General features: G+C 54.2%; 3 protein-coding genes and 1 long non-coding RNA gene across 6 annotated transcripts; 1 reads left to right on the plus strand and 3 right to left on the minus strand.

The window, feature by feature from the left end:
* Positions 1 to 116: 116 nt before the first annotated feature.
* Positions 117 to 7,737, minus strand: YJEFN3 (YjeF N-terminal domain containing 3). Its single transcript, XM_011366700.1, has 6 exons — positions 7,679 to 7,737; positions 4,239 to 4,347; positions 2,298 to 2,408; positions 1,943 to 2,056; positions 1,714 to 1,864; positions 117 to 382 (listed from the first exon to the last, which is right to left on the minus strand). The coding sequence occupies exons 1-6, from the start codon at positions 7,735 to 7,737 to the stop codon at positions 177 to 179; spliced, it is 750 nt and encodes a 249-aa protein (XP_011365002.1). The 3' UTR covers positions 117 to 176.
* A 483-nt stretch (positions 7,738 to 8,220) lies between these two features.
* Positions 8,221 to 15,705, minus strand: NDUFA13 (NADH:ubiquinone oxidoreductase subunit A13). 2 transcript variants are annotated; one of them, XM_011366701.2, is made up of 5 exons: positions 15,554 to 15,705; positions 10,447 to 10,525; positions 9,136 to 9,207; positions 8,688 to 8,757; positions 8,221 to 8,400 (listed from the first exon to the last, which is right to left on the minus strand). In XM_011366701.2, exons 1-5 carry the CDS (start codon positions 15,645 to 15,647, stop codon positions 8,281 to 8,283), a joined length of 435 nt encoding a protein of 144 aa, XP_011365003.1. In that variant the 5' UTR covers positions 15,648 to 15,705; the 3' UTR covers positions 8,221 to 8,280. The 2 variants fall into 2 exon arrangements, with proteins under 2 accessions (XP_011365003.1, XP_023390291.1); XM_023534523.1 differs by having other exon boundaries at positions 9,136 to 9,240.
* LOC111744031 lies at positions 10,707 to 12,309 on the minus strand. Of its 2 annotated transcripts, none has more exons than XR_002781985.1 (2): positions 11,242 to 12,309; positions 10,707 to 10,791 (listed from the first exon to the last, which is right to left on the minus strand). It is a non-coding gene; the product is annotated as an uncharacterized LOC111744031 (long non-coding RNA). The 2 variants fall into 2 exon arrangements; XR_002781984.1 differs by having other exon boundaries at positions 11,206 to 12,309.
* A 640-nt stretch (positions 15,706 to 16,345) lies between the features above and the next one.
* On the plus strand, positions 16,346 to 17,623 carry TSSK6 (testis specific serine kinase 6). Its single transcript, XM_011366702.2, has one exon. The coding sequence runs from the start codon at positions 16,462 to 16,464 to the stop codon at positions 17,281 to 17,283; it is 822 nt and encodes a 273-aa protein (XP_011365004.1). The 5' UTR covers positions 16,346 to 16,461; the 3' UTR covers positions 17,284 to 17,623.
* The last annotated feature ends 33 nt before the right edge of the window (positions 17,624 to 17,656 follow it).

A 17,656-nucleotide genomic window follows, 5' to 3' on the forward strand; every position in this document is an offset into this window, starting at 1 on the left:
GTAGAGAGAAGTCCCAATATGCATCTGCCCTCCCTCCCGCCTTGGGCCGCTGGGCGACCCGTGGGAAGTCCCTTCCCGAGTCTGCCCACCCGCGGCGCACAGAGGAGGCGAGGCCAGGCGGTGGTGGAACATCTGTTTATTGGCGAGCGTCCAAGCCACGTGGGTGCGGGGTGCGGTTACAGTGCCGCCACGCAGTCGGTGCCAGTGTACCCAGGCAGGCGCAGAGCGAACTTTCGGCGCACGTCGTCGGGCACGAACCTGCCGGCCACAAAGTGGTGGCGCCCAGAGAAGCGGCCAGCGCAGCGCTTGGGCGCCGCCAGCGATACCAGCACGTCAGGTCGCAGCCCATCTTCAGTGTCACCGCCGGTCTCCGCATCCCAGCCTGAGGGAGGAGGGGCGGGAGCGGGGGCGATTGGGAGCTGGGCGCGGTGCTCGCCCGCAGAGGAGAGTACTGCCACCCTACTACCCACTTAACCTTCCCCATCAGACCCAGCCTCTGCTCTCTGTCACGTGAGTCTTGGTCAGACCTACCTCCCCATAAAACTAAGCTTTCACCCTCAATCCAATCTCTTTCCCCTCCTTGGAGATGTTTCCCTCACCATCTGACCAGAGCCTCTGCCCTAATACTTTTCTGCCCCTCCTCCCATCCTGCTACCCAATATTCATCTGCCTTCAGACTACATATATCATTTCCACCTGCTGCCCCTTCGCAATTAGACCCACGCTTCTGCCGGTGTCTGTCTCCGTCCCTCCTTCCCTATCAATCCTGAGCTTTCCCACTTACACTAGCATCTCATTCCACCCTGACGCCCAGCCAGCCTCCCCGCTCTGACTAGATGCCCATTCAGAGGACAGACTCGCCTCCATCCTCAGACAAGTCTTCCCCATCAGACCTGTCTTCTTGCCTCAGGTTCTCGCCTCTGACAGGAAGTGCCCCGTCCCCCACCCAACCTGAGCACCCATCCTCCTCTGACTAGACACTCTTCCCTCTGACCTGACATCCCTGCCTTCAGGCTAGATCTTGCCTCTTGACTTTGCAGGACCCCACCACTTTCTTCACTGGGCCATAGGCTCTGCCACTTCTCAAATGACCCTCCGCCTTCAGATTAGGGGTCTCGCCTTCTCTCCTGCCTCTGACTGGAGTCTGGGGCCACTAACTAAAAGCCTCGTCCCTCTGACTTTATTTCTTCCTTTGGTGACCCTGGCCTCCACCCTCAGACCAGACAGCCCACCTCCTCATAGCCAACATCGCTTTTCCCCAGCTCTGTGGCATCTTACTGAGATGGCCCTGGGTCTTACAAGACAAGGGATATCCCCACGAGTCCAGCCACCCCCTGTAGAGGGTCCGACTGGCCAGCAGCTGTTTGTTCCGTCTGCCCATGGCCTAATGGCTCCAACAGGCATGGGGCGACAGCCAGGCCGGGCGAGGCTTTTGCCGGGTGAGCTCACGTCTGCCCAGGCGACTGGGCCAGGGTGGGCAGCGGGCACACTGGGCTGGGTGTAGGGGGGGAGGGGACGCAGGGTTACTTGGGCTACAGCCCTGGTCTTACCCATCTGAGGGATGGATGTACCCTCTGCCACACCCAGAGTGCACAATCCATCCATGATGGGGAAACTGAGGTCCAGAGCAGGCAAGCCAGGGCAGGAGCCAGAGCACAAGGGCCCTTCCCCAGGTCCCCCAGTCCCTGCACATCCCCCCTATGCCTGGCATGCCTGAGGGAATGTCCAGGCTCACAAGGGGGATGGACAGCAGCTTGAGCGTGGCCAGCGCACGTGTGCAGGGGACTCCGACCTCACAGGGCTCCACACCAGGGCCCAGCACAGCATCCACCACCAGCCCGTATGCGTCATTGATGAGCTGGACCTGGGAGGGCAGGCAGGGTCAGGGGTGACCTTAGGACACCATCCCCCACCTGCCCCTCAGTGGTTGCTGAGCACTGACCTCTGTGGGCAGAAAGGATAGGAAAGGGATGTCTATCTTCTCGCACTGGGTAGTCAGGTCCCGGTGCAGTGGGTCCAGAGAGCGTGTGGGGTAGAAGATGGTCGGTTCATACTCCTGGGGAGGGAGGCAGGAAGGGGTCAGTGTGGAGGGTGGCCAGCCAGCCTCCCCCAGGCTCTGCCAAGATCCCAGATCTGGCACCAGGCAGCAGACCCTGCCTGGGGCAAGCACTGGGCATATTCTGTAACTTGTCCAGCCTCTACGTTCCCTTGGGACACTACGAAGAGGAAGAATCGATTTCTGTGAGGTTGGGGTGGGGGCGTAACCCTGGGAGGCAAAGGGAGTCCTTACTACTCACAAACACCCGCAGGTGCCGGGCACAGACCAGCCCCACAGCCCCGTTCTGCTCCGGGCCACACACAACCAGCACTGTCCTCTGCTTCCGGGAGAGGGCAGACAAGGGAAACACCTAGAAGGAGACACAGTGAAGGCAAAGGCATGGTGCTTGGAATTCTTCCTTGCTCCTGTGGGGAAACTGAGGCCCCAGGCAGTGGAAAGGACAGGGCTTGGGCCTGGAGGCAATAGGATAGGGACAGAAGGAAGAGTGTTCTGGGCAAAGGGCAGGGCCTCTTGGGGCCTCAGTTTCCTCCTTGGAGACACAGAGTCCTTGCCTCAGGCTCTGCCAAGAGGGAATGGGAAAACGTGCCTCCTGCCACCACCAGGCGCCAGGACTGTGGTTTGTTTATTCTCGGCCTGAGTTGCAGACATTCCTCCACCTTTTTCCACTGCAGTGGCTGCCCCTCCCCCACCCACTTTCCAGGCCTTGGAGGGAGGGGAGTACTTTTCCAACCTGCCATGCCCTGTCCCTCTCCGCCTGTCTCTCTCCATCAGCCTGTCTTCACTTCTGTCTTTATGTATCTTTCAAACTCTCTGTGTCTCTCCCCGTCTGTCTCTCTCTATATGGTTTGTCTCTGTCTCGGTGTCTCTTTGTCTCAGTCTCTATCTCTCAGACTCTCTGTCTCTGTAGGACCATGCATCTCTCTCTCCTTAACACAGGAGTTAAGCATGCTGGTGTTCGAATCCCAACCTGCTTTGACTCTGAGTGGCCTCGACCCTGCTCTCCTCCCTCAGCCTCAGCTTGCTTCTATCGAATAGGAGTGACAATGGCTCTGACAGGCCTCTGGGGATTCTCCCTAGCCCCAGAGTGGCTCTGGGGGGCCCAGCCATACTCTAACCTACAACTACACAGAAGTAAAATTATTTCATTTTTGAGTCTCCTTCCCAAGGTCTCAGTGAGGCCCTGACTGTGCCTGCGACTCACCACGCCACACTCAGAGTCAGGGAGGGTGACATCATCTGGCTGGCTAAGATCAAGGGGGCTTCTACATGGACTTGGGGCTTTCAGGGCAAAAACCCGATGATTGGTCACCGGGAGCTGGGCAAAGCTTTATTACACTGGCTTTGCTTCTGTGGCTTAGATTTTCACCATTTCCTTCTTCTTTGGGCACCTCACTCAGGATATGTTTCATTTAGAAATTAAGAACATTTATGTAAAAAAAAATTGAGTCCACATAAAGAAAGATATTGAGCGTTTTTTTTTTAAGTATACAGTGATAATAAGAAGAGATGGGGGGGGAAGAGGAGGAGAAGCATTACATGCTGGAACCCTAATTCTATCAGGCACTTTTCTAAGTTATTTATGTTTATTAAATGATGTTAGTTTTATTACCCTTGTTCAGGGGTAACATGGGGCAAAGTACGATAGTAGTATCATCATTGCTTTTACTCTCACGTCCTTTGCAGGAACCTAGAGGGTGGGGGGTTTGCCCCAGACCAGACACTGCTACGCTTCCCATCCCTTGGAACCCTGCTTAGGCCCCTCCCTGCCTCTGAGCCTCTGTTTCCCACCTGTGGCACAGGGTTGTTTGGGGGTGCTTGGACTGCAGGAACCAATGTTCCCCATGCCCAAGACCCAGGAGGTGGCAGAGGTAGGCAGTCACATCTGTACCTCAAGGGCCCCAGACCCCACCCTGCAGCACTTCGGTCTCTGCATTCCAGCCTCTGTCTCTAGGGATCCTGACCTCTGCCCTGACCCTGACATCCTAGGTCTTGGGTCCCTGCCTGGCCTGGCCCAGTGACGAGCCTCTCTGGGCCTCAGTTTCCTCATTTGAGCGATGGGCTGGGGTGGCCCCAAGCAAAAAGGAGCTTCTTGAGGGCCGCACATCCACGGGGTTCATGCAGCTAGGCCAAGGGCTGGCCATCTGGCTGGGGTCAAGGCTGAGGGTCTGGGATTATGTACCTTGGTCACAGCCACGGCACTAGCATGACCGCACATCTCCACCAACTGCTGTCGCCCAAAGCGATAATCCTCCAGAAGCTCCCGCTCCAGGGCGGCTGCCTCCTCGGTGCTGAACAGAATAGGGAGAGATGCTCAGAGTCATTGAGAAACAGAGACTGACACCTAGAGACAGAGGCTTGGATGGAACCAGAAATATTCTACCAATATTCCAAGCCAGTCCCTGACGTCACCCCGGACCCTGTTTCCCGGTCTGAAGCACACATGGTTGGATGGAACCAGGCAGGCAGAGGGAGGTTTGAGACGAAGCCTGAGGTGAGGGCGCCCTCTGGTGGTCGAGGAAACGCGCGGTGGCGCATGTTGGTTCAACTGCCCCAAAGCGTGAGATACTGAGCAGGAACGAGACGCCCCCAGGCCCCAAGGTGGGAGGAACCCAGAAGGAGGAATGGGGCATGAAGAACTTCTTTGGGGGCTATGGATGGATTTCAAGCAGAGGAAACCACTGTTTGAGCTCTAGGACACTGGAGGGGGCTGACTGGACTCGGGGTACGTGGGGGAGGTGAGTTGTGCAGGCTGCAGAAGAATTTGATGGCTCAGCTTAGGGAGGCGGATGTGGGGTCTGCAGCTATGAGACCCACTGGCGACCCCTCCTCAAAGGCAGTGGTACAATTCAGATAATTGTGCCCAGAGAGATGCCAACCCACTGAGGGGAAGCCCTGCCACTGCCTTGCTGAGTGACTGGGGTCTGTTTCATCTTTCTGAGCCTTGCTCCTTTCTTTGCAAAAGTAAAGGCAGGATGAGCTAGGTACATAATAAAATGCAAATGTGGGGGGCCCTTGTTAAAAAATTAAGAATTTCAAGATGGTGATAGAGCATTATACCAAGCACCAGACCTTTCTAAGTTGGCTAAGGGGCCTTCCAAGGGGCCTGGGCTTAGTGGTCGCAGAGAGGGAGAATTGGTTTTGAAGATCAGGTGTTCCTCACTCCAGAATCAGGGGTTGGACAGCTGGGCAGGGTCTATGGCCTGATGCCATTTCCCCCAAACAGGACCCAGTCCTATTGGGAAACAGCACCTACCCCCAGTTCAGCAGACTCTAGAGAGGGTAATAATAATAGAGCCAGGCCCAGAAGAGTTGGAAGAACATCCAACAACTCAGAGAAGCCAAGTGGCTTGCCCAGGGTCATGCAGAAAGTGAGTGGGAAAACCCAGACTTCCACGCTTGGTGTCGGTCTCCAGAGCCACAAATGGCATGTAAGCAAAACAGCAGAGGCAGACCTACAGATGGCAGAGGTTTGTTGGGATGAATCCTAGGTTCCCTCCTTTGATTTTGTGAGCAGGAAAACACAAACTCCTGGCCAATTTTGCAGGGTGACCAGGCCAGGCAGCAGGAGGGGTGGAAGTGGAGAACGAGGACTGCTGTGGGATGGGGAGTCAGAGAGGGCCTCCTGGGGGAACTGGCCTGGAGCACTACGGGAGGTAATCCAGGTGGCAAGAACAGCGAGGGCTAAGGCCTTGCAGTGAAACAAATTTGGCAGGTTCAAGGGACAGAATGGAGACTAGTATGGCTGGAGCAGAGTGAGCAAGACTGAGATACTGGGTCAGGAACACACTTTGGGGGCTCACACAGATGGGGGAGATAAAGGTTGAGGGCAAGGAGGCCACATGCCCCAAGATCACAGCAATCACAGCCATATTCAACCCTGAGCTTGTGTTTGGCCAATGTGGGATGAGGTTGAAGTACAGAGTGGGGAGATCTCCCTACCTCCTGCAGGCTGGCCTGGCTCCTGGGAAGGTCGTTTGGGAATGTGGTTTATTTCTCCACAGCTCTGATTGCAGCTCCCACAGGAGGATGGAGGGGGAAATGAGGGTGGGAGAACCATCCTTTCCTCCTCTTCTTCCTCGGTCCAAAAGCTCTGGTCTCAGGTAACCACTTAGAACATTATCTTCCTGCCTAACTGGTCAATAGGGTGATAATGGGAACTCCATGGAAAGAGGGTGGTCCAGGCTAGGAGCCTGTGGTGGTGGCTTTGGGTATGGTATGGGGACAGGGCAGAAATGTAGGACTGGGGAATTATGAGGGTGCCTCTTGCTTCACTCAACATTAGCTTCCAGATGAGAGGAGCTGAGGCCCAGGATTTGTCCCAGAAGGGCTGAGGGGACCTGGTTTCAAAGGGAACTGGGCTTGATGCTCCCAAAATACTTCCAGTAAAAGACTATTTTGGAGGCCAGGGTGCCCATACCAGACCCAGACCTTCCCTGGGCTCTCAGCTCCATCTGCTTCTCTTCATCCTCATACTTCTTGATGCCAGCCCTCCATCATTGCTCACCTGACTATCTATAGCGATCTCATACCACCCCCTCCCCCCAACTCCACAACACAAGTAATGGAGGCATTGAAAACTTGAATAGGTCACATCACCATGTTGAAAACCTTCTTAAGGCTCCGCAGTATTCAGAGAATACTCAAATTCCTTATCACGCCTACACACCCCCATTATGTCTCCAGCCTCAATGCCTTCTCTTCCCTTGTTTACTGTGTTCCACTCCTATCCACCCCACAGAGCCCCAGCACTCTTCAGTGGTGTTTGAGGCCCTAAACAACTGGCCCACTGTCCCCCATGCTGGATAATGTCATAGCTCAGCTTCTAAAACATTATTCTCCCCCTGCCTAGGATGTGCTGGGTGTTTACGCTGAATCTGGACATCAGCCAGTCACTGGACTGGCTGCCCTGAGAGGAGAGGCTGCCCTGAGAGGAGAGGCTGCCCTGAGAGGAGAGGCTGATTGGACAGTGGATAGAAGTGGCCAGACAAAAGGCTGTTAGATGAATCTGGTTCGCAGAGAGGTCCATAGCCCTGCTTAGGGTCCAATGTCACACAGGATGACTCAGGACGAGGTAGGAGATAGCCACAATTGCCAGCTCCAGACCCCAAATTCATCAACCCTGTGGCAGGTGGCCCATGTGTTCAAGAATCACCCTAGCTCTAACTCAGGCAGTGGCTTCCCTCCCTAGGCCTCAGTTTCCTTCTCTGAACAAGGTGATAGTAGCAGGTGACCCACCAAGGGCTGTGTGAGCGTTTGAGGACCTGAGAGTAAAAGAGTTCAGATGGGGAAGGAGGAATAGAGAGGCTCCAGAGTCCCTGGGACATGCAAAGGGTAAGTGGGCCTTGGTTGGGGTAAGGGATGATGGGGGAGTGAGTACTCATGCGGAGGAATCATCCACAAGAAGCCCGGCTGCCGCGGATGCTGTTTCCCTGGCAACGTAGGTTCAGAGGCGTCGGCAGCGCATAGTCTGTCCAGTGAAATGCCCAGTGGGCCTCGGATTTCTGGGGCCCTCCCTGGCCATGCCTCTGCTCTCATTCCCCCTCCCAGCCATGCCTCTGCCTCTGGTCCCCTGGGTCGCATCGCTGCCATGGAGTCCCCGGCATCCCCTTCCCGGCTGACCTGAGGAAACGTCGCTCCTCCGGCACCTCCGCCAAATCCGGGCCAGCCGCGCCACTCATGGCCAGGGAGAGCAGCTGCGCACAGTGCGGGGTGGGTGGGTGAGGGTGCCCCACCGATGCCTTTTAAGTGCATCCCTGTATAAGCCACACCTCCTCCCCGCCCACCGTTCATGCTCGCCCTTTAGTGCGAGGAGCGGGGCTGCAGCTGGGATGCAGGGAAGCCCGGAGACGCTAACACTGGTAGGAAAAGGAAGTCTGGAGCGGAAGCGATAGGTTCCGCCTCTGCTGCCCCACCCCTCTGCCCTGGTACACTCCTCTCCAAGCCCCTAACCACCCTTGTGCCCGGCCTGGAGGGCCGCAGAATATGCATGATTCCACTAGAGGTAGGAGAGTCCAAGCGTGTTTGGGAGTAGAGGCTGCTGGTGGATCCAGGGATAGCCTCTGGGTGTTTTTCCAGCCACCCTGCTTGGCATTTTCTGTAGAACCAACGCGGTGCCCCTCCTCCCCTGCACGCGGCCAAGTCACTCAGTCCATGACACAGGCTAGCAGGTCTCCAGGGCTTTTATTTTCTTTTGTGGGAGGGAGTGGGGTCGAAGGGGGCCCCTACGAGTACCAGATGAAGCCGTAGGTGGCATTGAGAATCTCCTCATTTGTGCGCAGTCCATAGAGCTCGCCCATCATGGGGGTCACCCAGCGTGTTGTGTGGAACACAGATTCACCCACCTGAGGAGACAGTGGATATAGGTGGGGGTGCTGCTCTGTCCCCTTATCAAGGAGAATCTTACAGAGGCACAGGGAAGGAGTGGATAAACTTCAGCCCCTCTTCTCACCCCATCCACCCCTCAGGCCCAGCACCTAGCGGGACACACACACGACTGAATGACCACCCCTGCTGGCCATTTTGTCAGAAGCGGCTGCCTTCCTTTCCTCACACCCAGCATCCACTACCCCTCTCTGCCCCAGGTTTTCTGTGGGAAGCTGTACTTATCAGTGCCTGCGGGGGGACCCACCTTCCAGTCAGGCACATCCTTCATGATGATGGCCTCCTCCTCCAGGTTCTCCCGAAGCATCCGCAGGACCCTGCGAGGATGGAGTGGGAAGTGGGGGACAGGCCTGAACGCGCCTGCCTAATACACCTGCCAGACCTGTCCCTGCTCCACCCCAATCACGTCCTGCTGCTTCAATCCTGCACAAATTAACCCCTTCTTTTCCTCTCCCTAGCAAACTCTTGCTGTCCTCCTGCCCCAGCCCCAACATCCCGCCCCCTCTTGCAGGAAGCCTTCCTAGTTTTCCTCCTCGGGTCTCCACTTTATGTGTAGTGCCCTCTTCAAGGGTTGACAGCAGTTCCATGTGCAAGGACGCAGCTGCCAGTCCCTATGTACATTCTGGCTGTGTCCTGTGCTGTAAGCTGGGGTACTCAGGCCTATGACCTCCTGACCCTGGCCCTGGCAGCCCTACCTCCGGTCCTTCTCTGCCTGCAACAGTGGCATCAGTGCGATACGGGCTTCAAAGTCCTCGATCTGCAGGCGCCTGTGAAATCCCAAAACCAATACTTGGATCAGACTATGGGGGGCAGACAATGCAGCCCCTGGACATTCAGGATGATACATGGGGATGGGGAGTCAGGTGGAGAGGCGAGTGAGCAGGGCAGGGCTTGGGCAGTAGGCTCTGCCCACCAGGAGACTGAGATGGGGGTGCCTAGCTGGCACAGGCATTGGTCCACAAGACTGCTGGCTTCACACTTTCTTTTCAATTAAAAACTGTTTTAATCCTAAAAATAGCCCAAGCCTGACAGCTTCAGAGAAGGGAGGTGGGGTATTCATGATCCAGCTCCTTTCTTCTCACTGCTTTTCAGCATCTTCCAACTCACCAGCCTTGTCCATGCTGGGGGATGGTGGAAATGGAGCCATGTAGTGGCCTAGGGAGTGGCCTCTGGCTCTGTCCCCTCATCAAGGGGAATCTTACAGAGGCAAAGGGAAGGAGTGGATAAACTTCAGCCCCTCTCTCCCCACCTCGTCCACCAGGCAGCTGCCTTTACCACAGCCACAGACGTTATGGGCACTACCATATCTCCCTGGGAGTTTGGGCCTGGCCTCACCTGTCCAGCGTAGGGTCCCTAGCATTCAGCACCCACCAGGTGCTCCTGAGTTTACTCGACAATGTGGAGTGCCTTCCCTGAGCTGAGCCTTCTCTGAGCTGAGCCTTCTCCAGCACCACCCTCAGGGATTCTTGGCCTCATGGCAGGGGGCAAGAGGGTGGGGGAGGGAGGTGCTAAGAATACATGTCACAGATGGGACAGGGTAGAGGGGCCCAGCTAATTGGGGACCAATTAGAAGGAGCCACCTGGCAGGGAATCGGGCAAGCTCAGAAGTGGCTGAGATCTGAACTGAGAGCACCACAGGCCTTGGTCCCTCAGGCCGCACATGGCTGGCAATGCCATTGTCTTTTGTGATCAGCTTTCTAATCAGCTTTCTATGGCCATTGCCTGGTCACCCTGGACAAAAACCGACTAAGAGAACAAGTTCTAGGCCTGCCCCTCCACCTCTACCTGATGGGCTGTCACAATCTGGACTCTTACATCCTCAGTGGCAGAGGCCGAGGGGTGCCCAGTGAACACCTGGAGGCAAGCTCCTCACTTATTAGTCAATCCTCGATGGTAAAGCCCAGAAATGGACTTGCTGGGTCCCCCAGGCCTGGAAGGTTGACAAGGGGCCCCGATGTACACCAAGTCCATGGGCACGTGCCCACCCTCATCTGTGTGGGGCCTACCTGCGTTCACGGTTCCATCTCATCATGCTCCAGTACCCGAAAAGCAAGGTCCCGATGCCCACGGCAAACATGCTGTAGCCTGTGGGGAGAGGAGTGCTGGCTCGGCACCTGCACACGGCACAGGCCACCCTTGTTTTTTCTCAAGAAGCATAATCCATTCGCTGTGCAAATCCCCCAGAAATATGGACAAGGGAGAAGGTGAGAGCCCCCGTGACCCATTCCCAGAGATGGCTCACATTTCTTCAGACTATGTTTTTTTAATCTCTGTGGAATGTCCACCGGCCCCCTTCCTTGGACATTTCCTTCTTTGCAGCTGCAGAACACTCTCTATCACGTTCGTCAACTCTGCAAACAGGGGACACCAGGCTACCTCAGCTTTTCTCTCACAGGCAAGGCCCTTGTGGATGTAATACTTCTGCCCCCATGCCAGTTTCTGTAAGGTATAGGCCGGGAAGGGTCTGCAGAAGGGCCCATGAGTCTAGAGGTTTATGGCTGGGTGCCCTGGCCCCACCATCTTCTAGGTTGTCTGGTTCCCAGTTGGCCATTCCTCACAAGGAAGGTAGGTGTCCATGGCTGGGTCCCAGCTCCATGGCAGCTCCTGGCTGCTTGGGCCACCTCCTTGTGTGCTGCCCACAGGGAGATGGACAGGGCTGCCAGAGGCAAGCAGTACCCTGCAGGGGCTGCCTACTGCCCCCTGGGTTCCTGGGGTGTTGCTGCTCCTGGCCCAGCAGGGTGAACCCAAGCCCTGCCCCCACTCACCCAGACCCCAGGGTACAGGCTGCCATAAATATTTACTGAGCACCAGCAGGCATCCAAGCTGTAATCCTGACTGACAGGCTGTGGACCTGCTGGGATCTTCAGGGAGGCCCGGCCATCTGGGGCCTGGCTCACCCTGCACCCTCTCATCTTTTCTGGTCTCTTCTCTGGCCAGGCCTTGTGGTTGCTGTGATGAATGCACAAGCTCAGCCAGGTCAAGCTCTAGTTAACACTCAGTAAAAAAAAAAAAAACGGTAAATGATGGGTGAGGCCACTCCCTGGGCCTTGTAAGGGGACAAAGTGGGGGCTCTTTCTTCTTCAGCTCAGCTCCTGCATGAGGCTCATCAGGCACCTCTGCTGGACCTGGAGATAAATGAGAAACTGGTTCTATTTTTCCCCTTTTAGTTCAACCTGTTGAAAACACCAGCTCAGGGTAAGACAGTTCCACATTACAGGAACAGATCAGTGAGGGCACCCTGGTTCCTGTGCTGTGAGGCAGGACCTCTCCTGAGAGGCTTAAGTGCCCAGGATCCCTCCCAGCACACCAAATGATTGGCCACCTGTGCTAGGCATTTCATCAGAGCTGCCTCATTCTTTTCAATAGTTGCAGAAAGACCCAGGAGCCTCCTCTTTTGACCTAGCCCCAGAGGACAGACCTGGGCTGTCTGTGTGAAAATCCCTTGCCATCATCACACCAGGCACCCAAGTGTGGGCCATCTGTAAGATAAATTCCAGGACTAAGGCAGCCTTTACAATTATGCAGCTCTAACTCATTTCTTTCTCACTGCTGGCTTCAAGGCCAAGACCCCAGGCCATCAGGGATGTCTGTGTCTCTGGATCTGCCAGTATGGTGGAGGAGGCTGAGGAACGGCATATCCAGAAGGGTGTGTGGGCCATGCATTAAGAAGACCTAAATACATGTATCAAAAACAGGAATAAAGAATGGTAACAATTACTTTCCTATCAATGGTAACAATTACTTTCCTATCAAACAGGAATAAAGAATAGTAACAATTATTTTCCTATCAACCCCAAATGGAAAAGAATTAAATTAAATGCTCCAACTAAAAGAGTGGATGAATGGAAAGGAAAACAAGACCCCTATATGTAGCCTATAAGAGACTCACTTCAGATTAAAAGACACAGACTAAAAGGAGATGGAAAAAGATATTGCTTTGATGAACCTAGAAGGTATTTAAGTCAGACAGAGAAAGATAAACACTATATGATTTCACTTATATGCGGAATATAAGGAATAAAAAGAACTAATCAAAAACAGACTCACAAATATAGTGGACAATTTGGTGATGGACAGAGGGGAGGGGAGTTTGGGGGGATGTGAGAATGGAGTGAAGGATTAAAGAAGTACAAATTAATAGCTGATGGGTGGATACGGGGATGGGGAGCACAGCATAGGGAATGCAATCAGAATGAATATGTTGGCTAGGTGGAGGGTGAGAGGAGGGAGGGAGCAATTGGAGGGGGGACCGTTTTACGAACTGTACAGACATCTAACCAATGTACTGTATACTTGAAACTAATTGAAATTTAAAAATAAAGGAATAAATATTGATGACAAAAAAAAAAAAACCATTAAAAAAAAGACCTAAACAAATGTAAACTGTTCATGGGATCATAACATTGTTCAGATGGCAACACACTCCAAATTGAGGTAGATTCAATGCAGTGCCCATCAAAATCCCAACCTTTTCCTCCACAGTCCCATTGAAACTGACAAGATGATAAAATTCATATGGAAATCCAAGGGACCAGAATAGCCAAAACCACTTTGAAAGAGAAGAACAAAGTTGGAGGACTTGCACTTCACAATTTCAAAACTTATCACACAGCTGTGTGTACAAGACAGCGTGGCACTGGCATTAGCATAGACATGTACATCGATGGAACAGAGCTGAGAGTCCAGAAATAAACCATTTATGGTCAATTGATTTTGGACAAGGGTGCCAAGACAATTCAATGGGGAAAGAATAGTCTTTTCAGCAAATTAGACAACTGGATAGCCACATACAAAAGAATAAAATGTGCTCCTTCCTTCCCCCTTCCACAGAAATTAATACAAAATGGATTTTATCTCAATGTAAGAGCTAAAACTATAAAACTCTTAGAAAACAGAGGAATCAGTCTCTGTAACTGTGGATGAGGCAATGGTTTCTTAGATATGACACCAGAAGCACAAAAGAAAAAATAGATGAATTGGACTTCACTAAAAAACTTTTGTGCTACAAATGATACCACCATTGAGCTGAAAAGACAACCTACAAAATGGGTCTTCTTTTTGGGTGATGAAAGTGTTGCAAATTTAGATCACTGAGATGGCTGCACGACTGTGAATAGACTAAAAACCAGTGATTTGTAAACATGAAATAGGTGAATTGTATGGTATGGAATCTCAATAAATGTTAAAGACACAAAAAAAAGAAGAAAGCACCACATACTTGGGGCAGGAGAGTACAGAGAGGAACTGAGTGTGAGAGATGAGGAGAGGTGGGGATGGCAGTCACTCTGGGAGCAGTGTGGATTAAAGACAGCCTGAGCCCACTTGACATGTGCTGGAATGCTGGTAGTGAGTGGTCCAGAGAGAGAAGGGCAGCTGGTGCCAGGCTTGGAGCCACAGTGCTTTCACAAGACCAGGGGAAGGTAGGACTGATGGGGAGAGGGGCACTGTAGACCAGGGCTCAAAAGAGGCAAGGCTGGCGGAGGGCCAGGAGGAAGAGGATGAGGGCAGGGTACAGGATACAGCACAGGGCCTTTGCACTTACTGTTTCCCTCTGCCTGGGGGACTTCTCAGAGAGGTACCTCTAGCCTACCCTGGCTAAAGCAGGCCCCAGTTAGCTGAGGCCTCACTACTTGCCAAAACAGGAAATTCTGGCATGATGTGTCTATCTCCTCAGCTAGACAGCGAGCTCCCTGAGACAGGGTCCACAATCATGTGCACATTCGACAATTAATTACTGAATGAATGCAGATAATAAACAAAGACCACACCACCAAAAGAGATACCTTCCTCACCTTTCAGCAGCCAGGAAAGACTGAGGTGGGTTTGTATGTACTACGATGAAAGTTAGTGTAAAGGGGGGCGATTAGGAGATCCAATCCTAGGCATTGGTATTTAGGGCCCATGGGAGGCACAGCTGTGTCATGAACAAGAAGAGAGCTGGGATAAAAGGCATGTTTGTGACTTAAAAATAAAAAGAGAGATGCTGACTGGGGGTTGCCCAGGGAGGCCTGAGGGCTGGAATCCTTCTGCAGCCTGGATACAGGTCACATAGGTGTATATGTGTAAACGGACTTCATGCAGCACACCTGAGTGGTGCAATGGCCTGGGTATTAAGTTGTATTTTGAGAAAAGAGACTCAGATCACTTATTTTCCTTCAATCATCTCTAGGATGAGTTGAGTGGTCAAGTGGTGCCACATCTAGCTTGTAGCTTGTTCCTGTATGGCCCTCAGCCTAAGAACACTTTTAGGTCTGTAAACAGTTATAAAAAAGCAGCAGCAGTGGACAGAAATTATCTGGCCATCAAAGCATAAAATATTTATCTGACCCTTTACAGAAAAAGTTTGCCAACCTTAGTTCTTGGATACAAAAGAGGCCAGAAGGGGAGGAGGAGGATTTAAGTTCTCACTTGACATTAACTTTACTGCTGTCTGAATTGCTTTTTTTTTTTTTTTACCATGCCTATGAATTTTTTTAAACTTGCACAGATTTTAAATGTAAAGTTTGATGATTTATAGCAAATGTATTGACCCTTGTTTTAAATTTCTTTGCATTTCTGTTAATCATGGGTGCCTTTCACTTTTTTACATTTTTCTGTGATGAAGCAGTAACAAACTTTAAAACGTTACTTAAAACATTGGATAAATTTAAGAACGCATATTCTTGGGACATATTGCAGGTGGGGGCCTTCAGCGAGGAACCACCTCATAGAACATCTTTTAAATTTCCTCGGCGTTCTGGGTTTTGGCCCTAGCTTTGCTCTGGGTGGGCCTGGCGGGGGAGGTCGCAGCCTCTCTTACTTTCCCCAACTGTGAGAGGAAGCGTGGCCGAGGATTAGGGGCGCAAGCTATACTAATCTCGGTTTAATCTATTGTGAAATGGAAAAAATTAACGGGACTGACTCCTGGACTGTTATCAGAGAAAGTAAGGGCTTAGTAAACGCTCGACAAATTATAGCAGTTATCGTTACCGCTGAAGCTATCAGGGATCCCGCAGCTCCGCCTCTCATCACACCGCAGATAAACTGAGGCTCTCTAGCTTCCCTGGCGCCCCGCCCCTGCCGCGGCGCCCAGAAGGCCAAGACCCTGATACCACAGTGCAGGCGGACACTGACCCGACATTCCCCGACGCGGAAGGTTCCGCTTGTAGTCGATGGGGCCGTAGCCCCCCGGCGGGGGCATGTCCTGCTTCACCTTCGACGCCGCCATGTTTGCCGGGCTCCCCACCTCCGGTCGCGGGCGGAAATGACGTAGTCCGCAGCCGCTGCCACTATGTGTGGCGGAAGCGGCCGCGCAAGTGTCTGGCTGGGCCGAACCTAGGGCCCTGATGTAGAGACCCTACAGTACGAGAGAACTCGGGCTGCGGGGCCTGGCTATGGCCAAGGAATCCTGGTTTTCTTTTCTCCAAGACGGGGCGTGGCCGCCTGGAGCCCGTGGGGTCGCCGGGGTCCCTTGCACTAAAGGACCTCCCGTTCACTTTCCCTTTAGGGCATTGCGTAGGACAGTCAAGCTCCCGAGGGAGCCAGATCACTGCGCTAATCTTCCTTTCCCGTTTTCTCCCCTAAGAGGTTCTAGGGGCAACGCAGGGCTCCACATAGTCAGGGCTAGGTACAAGAAGTTGGGGGACGGCTGTCGTTTGATTTGACTAGTGAGGTGCCACCCCAATCCTAGACATGGATTCTACTCCCCGATGGTGGTCGGAAGCCCTTGCTAGTGGCCTCTCATCGGGAACTGGACCATTCAGAGCGATTATGAGTCACAAAGCCCAAGGGCCTTGGGGGACCTCGGCGGGGCGGGGTCCGAGGGGGCCCACCCCGAGGCGGAATGACGCCCGCGGTCACTTCACAAGGCAGAAATTGTTACCTGGGTAATAAAAGGCACCGCGGCGGCGGGGGCCCGGGAGTGGGCACATGGGGGTGCGGGTGTGCAGGTGCCAAGCGCCATGGGTTAGGCCCGAGATTGGAGTCCGGCCGCCCCCCGACAGCAGCCGCCTCCTACTCCCCCGCGCGCCCCAGGCGCCACCATGTCGGGCGACAAACTCCTGAGCGAACTCGGCTATAAGCTGGGCCGCACAATAGGTGAGGGTAGTTACTCCAAAGTGAAGGTGGCCACATCCAAGAAGTACAAGGGCACGGTGGCCATCAAGGTAGTAGACCGGCGGCGCGCGCCGCCTGACTTCGTCAACAAGTTCCTGCCGCGAGAGCTGTCCATCCTTCGCGGCGTGCGGCATCCGCACATTGTGCACGTCTTCGAGTTCATCGAAGTGTGCAACGGGAAGCTGTACATCGTGATGGAAGCGGCCGCCACCGACCTGCTGCAGGCTGTGCAACGCAGTGGGCGCATCCCCGGGGGGCAGGCACGCGACCTCTTCGCACAGATCGCAGGTGCTGTGCGCTACTTGCACGACCACCACCTGGTGCACCGCGACCTCAAGTGCGAAAACGTGCTGCTGAGCCCCGACGAGCGCCGCGTCAAGCTCACAGACTTCGGCTTCGGCCGCCAGGCACATGGCTACCCAGACCTGAGCACCACCTACTGCGGCTCGGCCGCCTACGCATCGCCCGAGGTACTCCTGGGCATTCCCTACGACCCCAAGAAGTACGACGTGTGGAGCCTGGGCGTCGTGCTCTACGTCATGGTGACTGGGTGCATGCCCTTCGACGACTCAGACATTGCTGGCCTGCCCCGGCGCCAGAAGCGCGGCGTTCTCTACCCCGACGGCCTCGAGCTGTCCGAGCGCTGCAAGGCCCTGATCGCCGAGTTGCTGCAGTTCAGCCCCTCGGCCAGGCCCTCTGCTGGCCAGGTAGCGCGCAACGGCTGGCTGCGCTCGGGGGACTCTGGCTAAAAGCCGGGGTTCCCTCCATTCCCGCCGCCTCGAGCACTGCGAAAGCGCAACGTACGCGCGAGAGGCGAACTTCCAGAGTCCCGCGAAGCCGCCGCATGCCACTGCACAGGCGTCCTTCCCCCTTTCCCCGCTTCCTCAACGGCGAGGGCCATAGTCGCCTCTGTTTGGAATCTAGCTCCTCCTCCACGATCCGGAGAGCAGGAGGTTGCATACGCATCCTCGATTCCCTGCAGGAAGGTCTCGGGAGGGGGCGGGACACGAGGATACGGAAGCCATTGTGCCTGCGCGGAATGAGCGACGGCTGCGCGGCGGGCGGTTGCAACCTGGAGGAGCTGCCAGCGAGGGCACGCGCTCAGGTGGCGTCGGTTGCCAT

Source organism: Pteropus vampyrus, unplaced genomic scaffold, assembly GCF_000151845.1.
Source record: "Pteropus vampyrus isolate Shadow unplaced genomic scaffold, Pvam_2.0 Scaffold126, whole genome shotgun sequence".
NCBI classification, from domain to species: domain Eukaryota; kingdom Metazoa; phylum Chordata; class Mammalia; order Chiroptera; family Pteropodidae; genus Pteropus; species Pteropus vampyrus.

Coding starts and splice junctions, on each gene's coding strand:
- YJEFN3 (XM_011366700.1), bottom strand. CDS start 7,737: ATGAGTGGCGCGGCTGGCCCGGATTTGGCGGAGGTGCCGGAGGAGCGA. Junction 4,348..7,678: donor GAGGAGCGACGTTTCCTCAG/GTCAGCCGGGAA, acceptor TATTCTGTTCAG/CACCGAGGAGGCAGCCGCCC. Junction 383..1,713: donor GAGCCTGGACATTCCCTCAG/GCATGCCAGGCA, acceptor CTCCTCCCTCAG/GCTGGGATGCGGAGACCGGC.
- NDUFA13 (XM_023534523.1), bottom strand. CDS start 15,647: ATGGCGGCGTCGAAGGTGAAGCAGGACATGCCCCCGCCGGGGGGCTAC. Junction 9,241..10,446: donor AGATGGAACCGTGAACGCAG/GTAGGCCCCACA, acceptor TGCCCCCCATAG/TCTGATCCAAGTATTGGTTT. Junction 8,758..9,135: donor CAGGCAGAGAAGGACCGGAG/GTAGGGCTGCCA, acceptor CCATCCTCGCAG/GGTCCTGCGGATGCTTCGGG.
- TSSK6 (XM_011366702.2), top strand. CDS start 16,462: ATGTCGGGCGACAAACTCCTGAGCGAACTCGGCTATAAGCTGGGCCGC.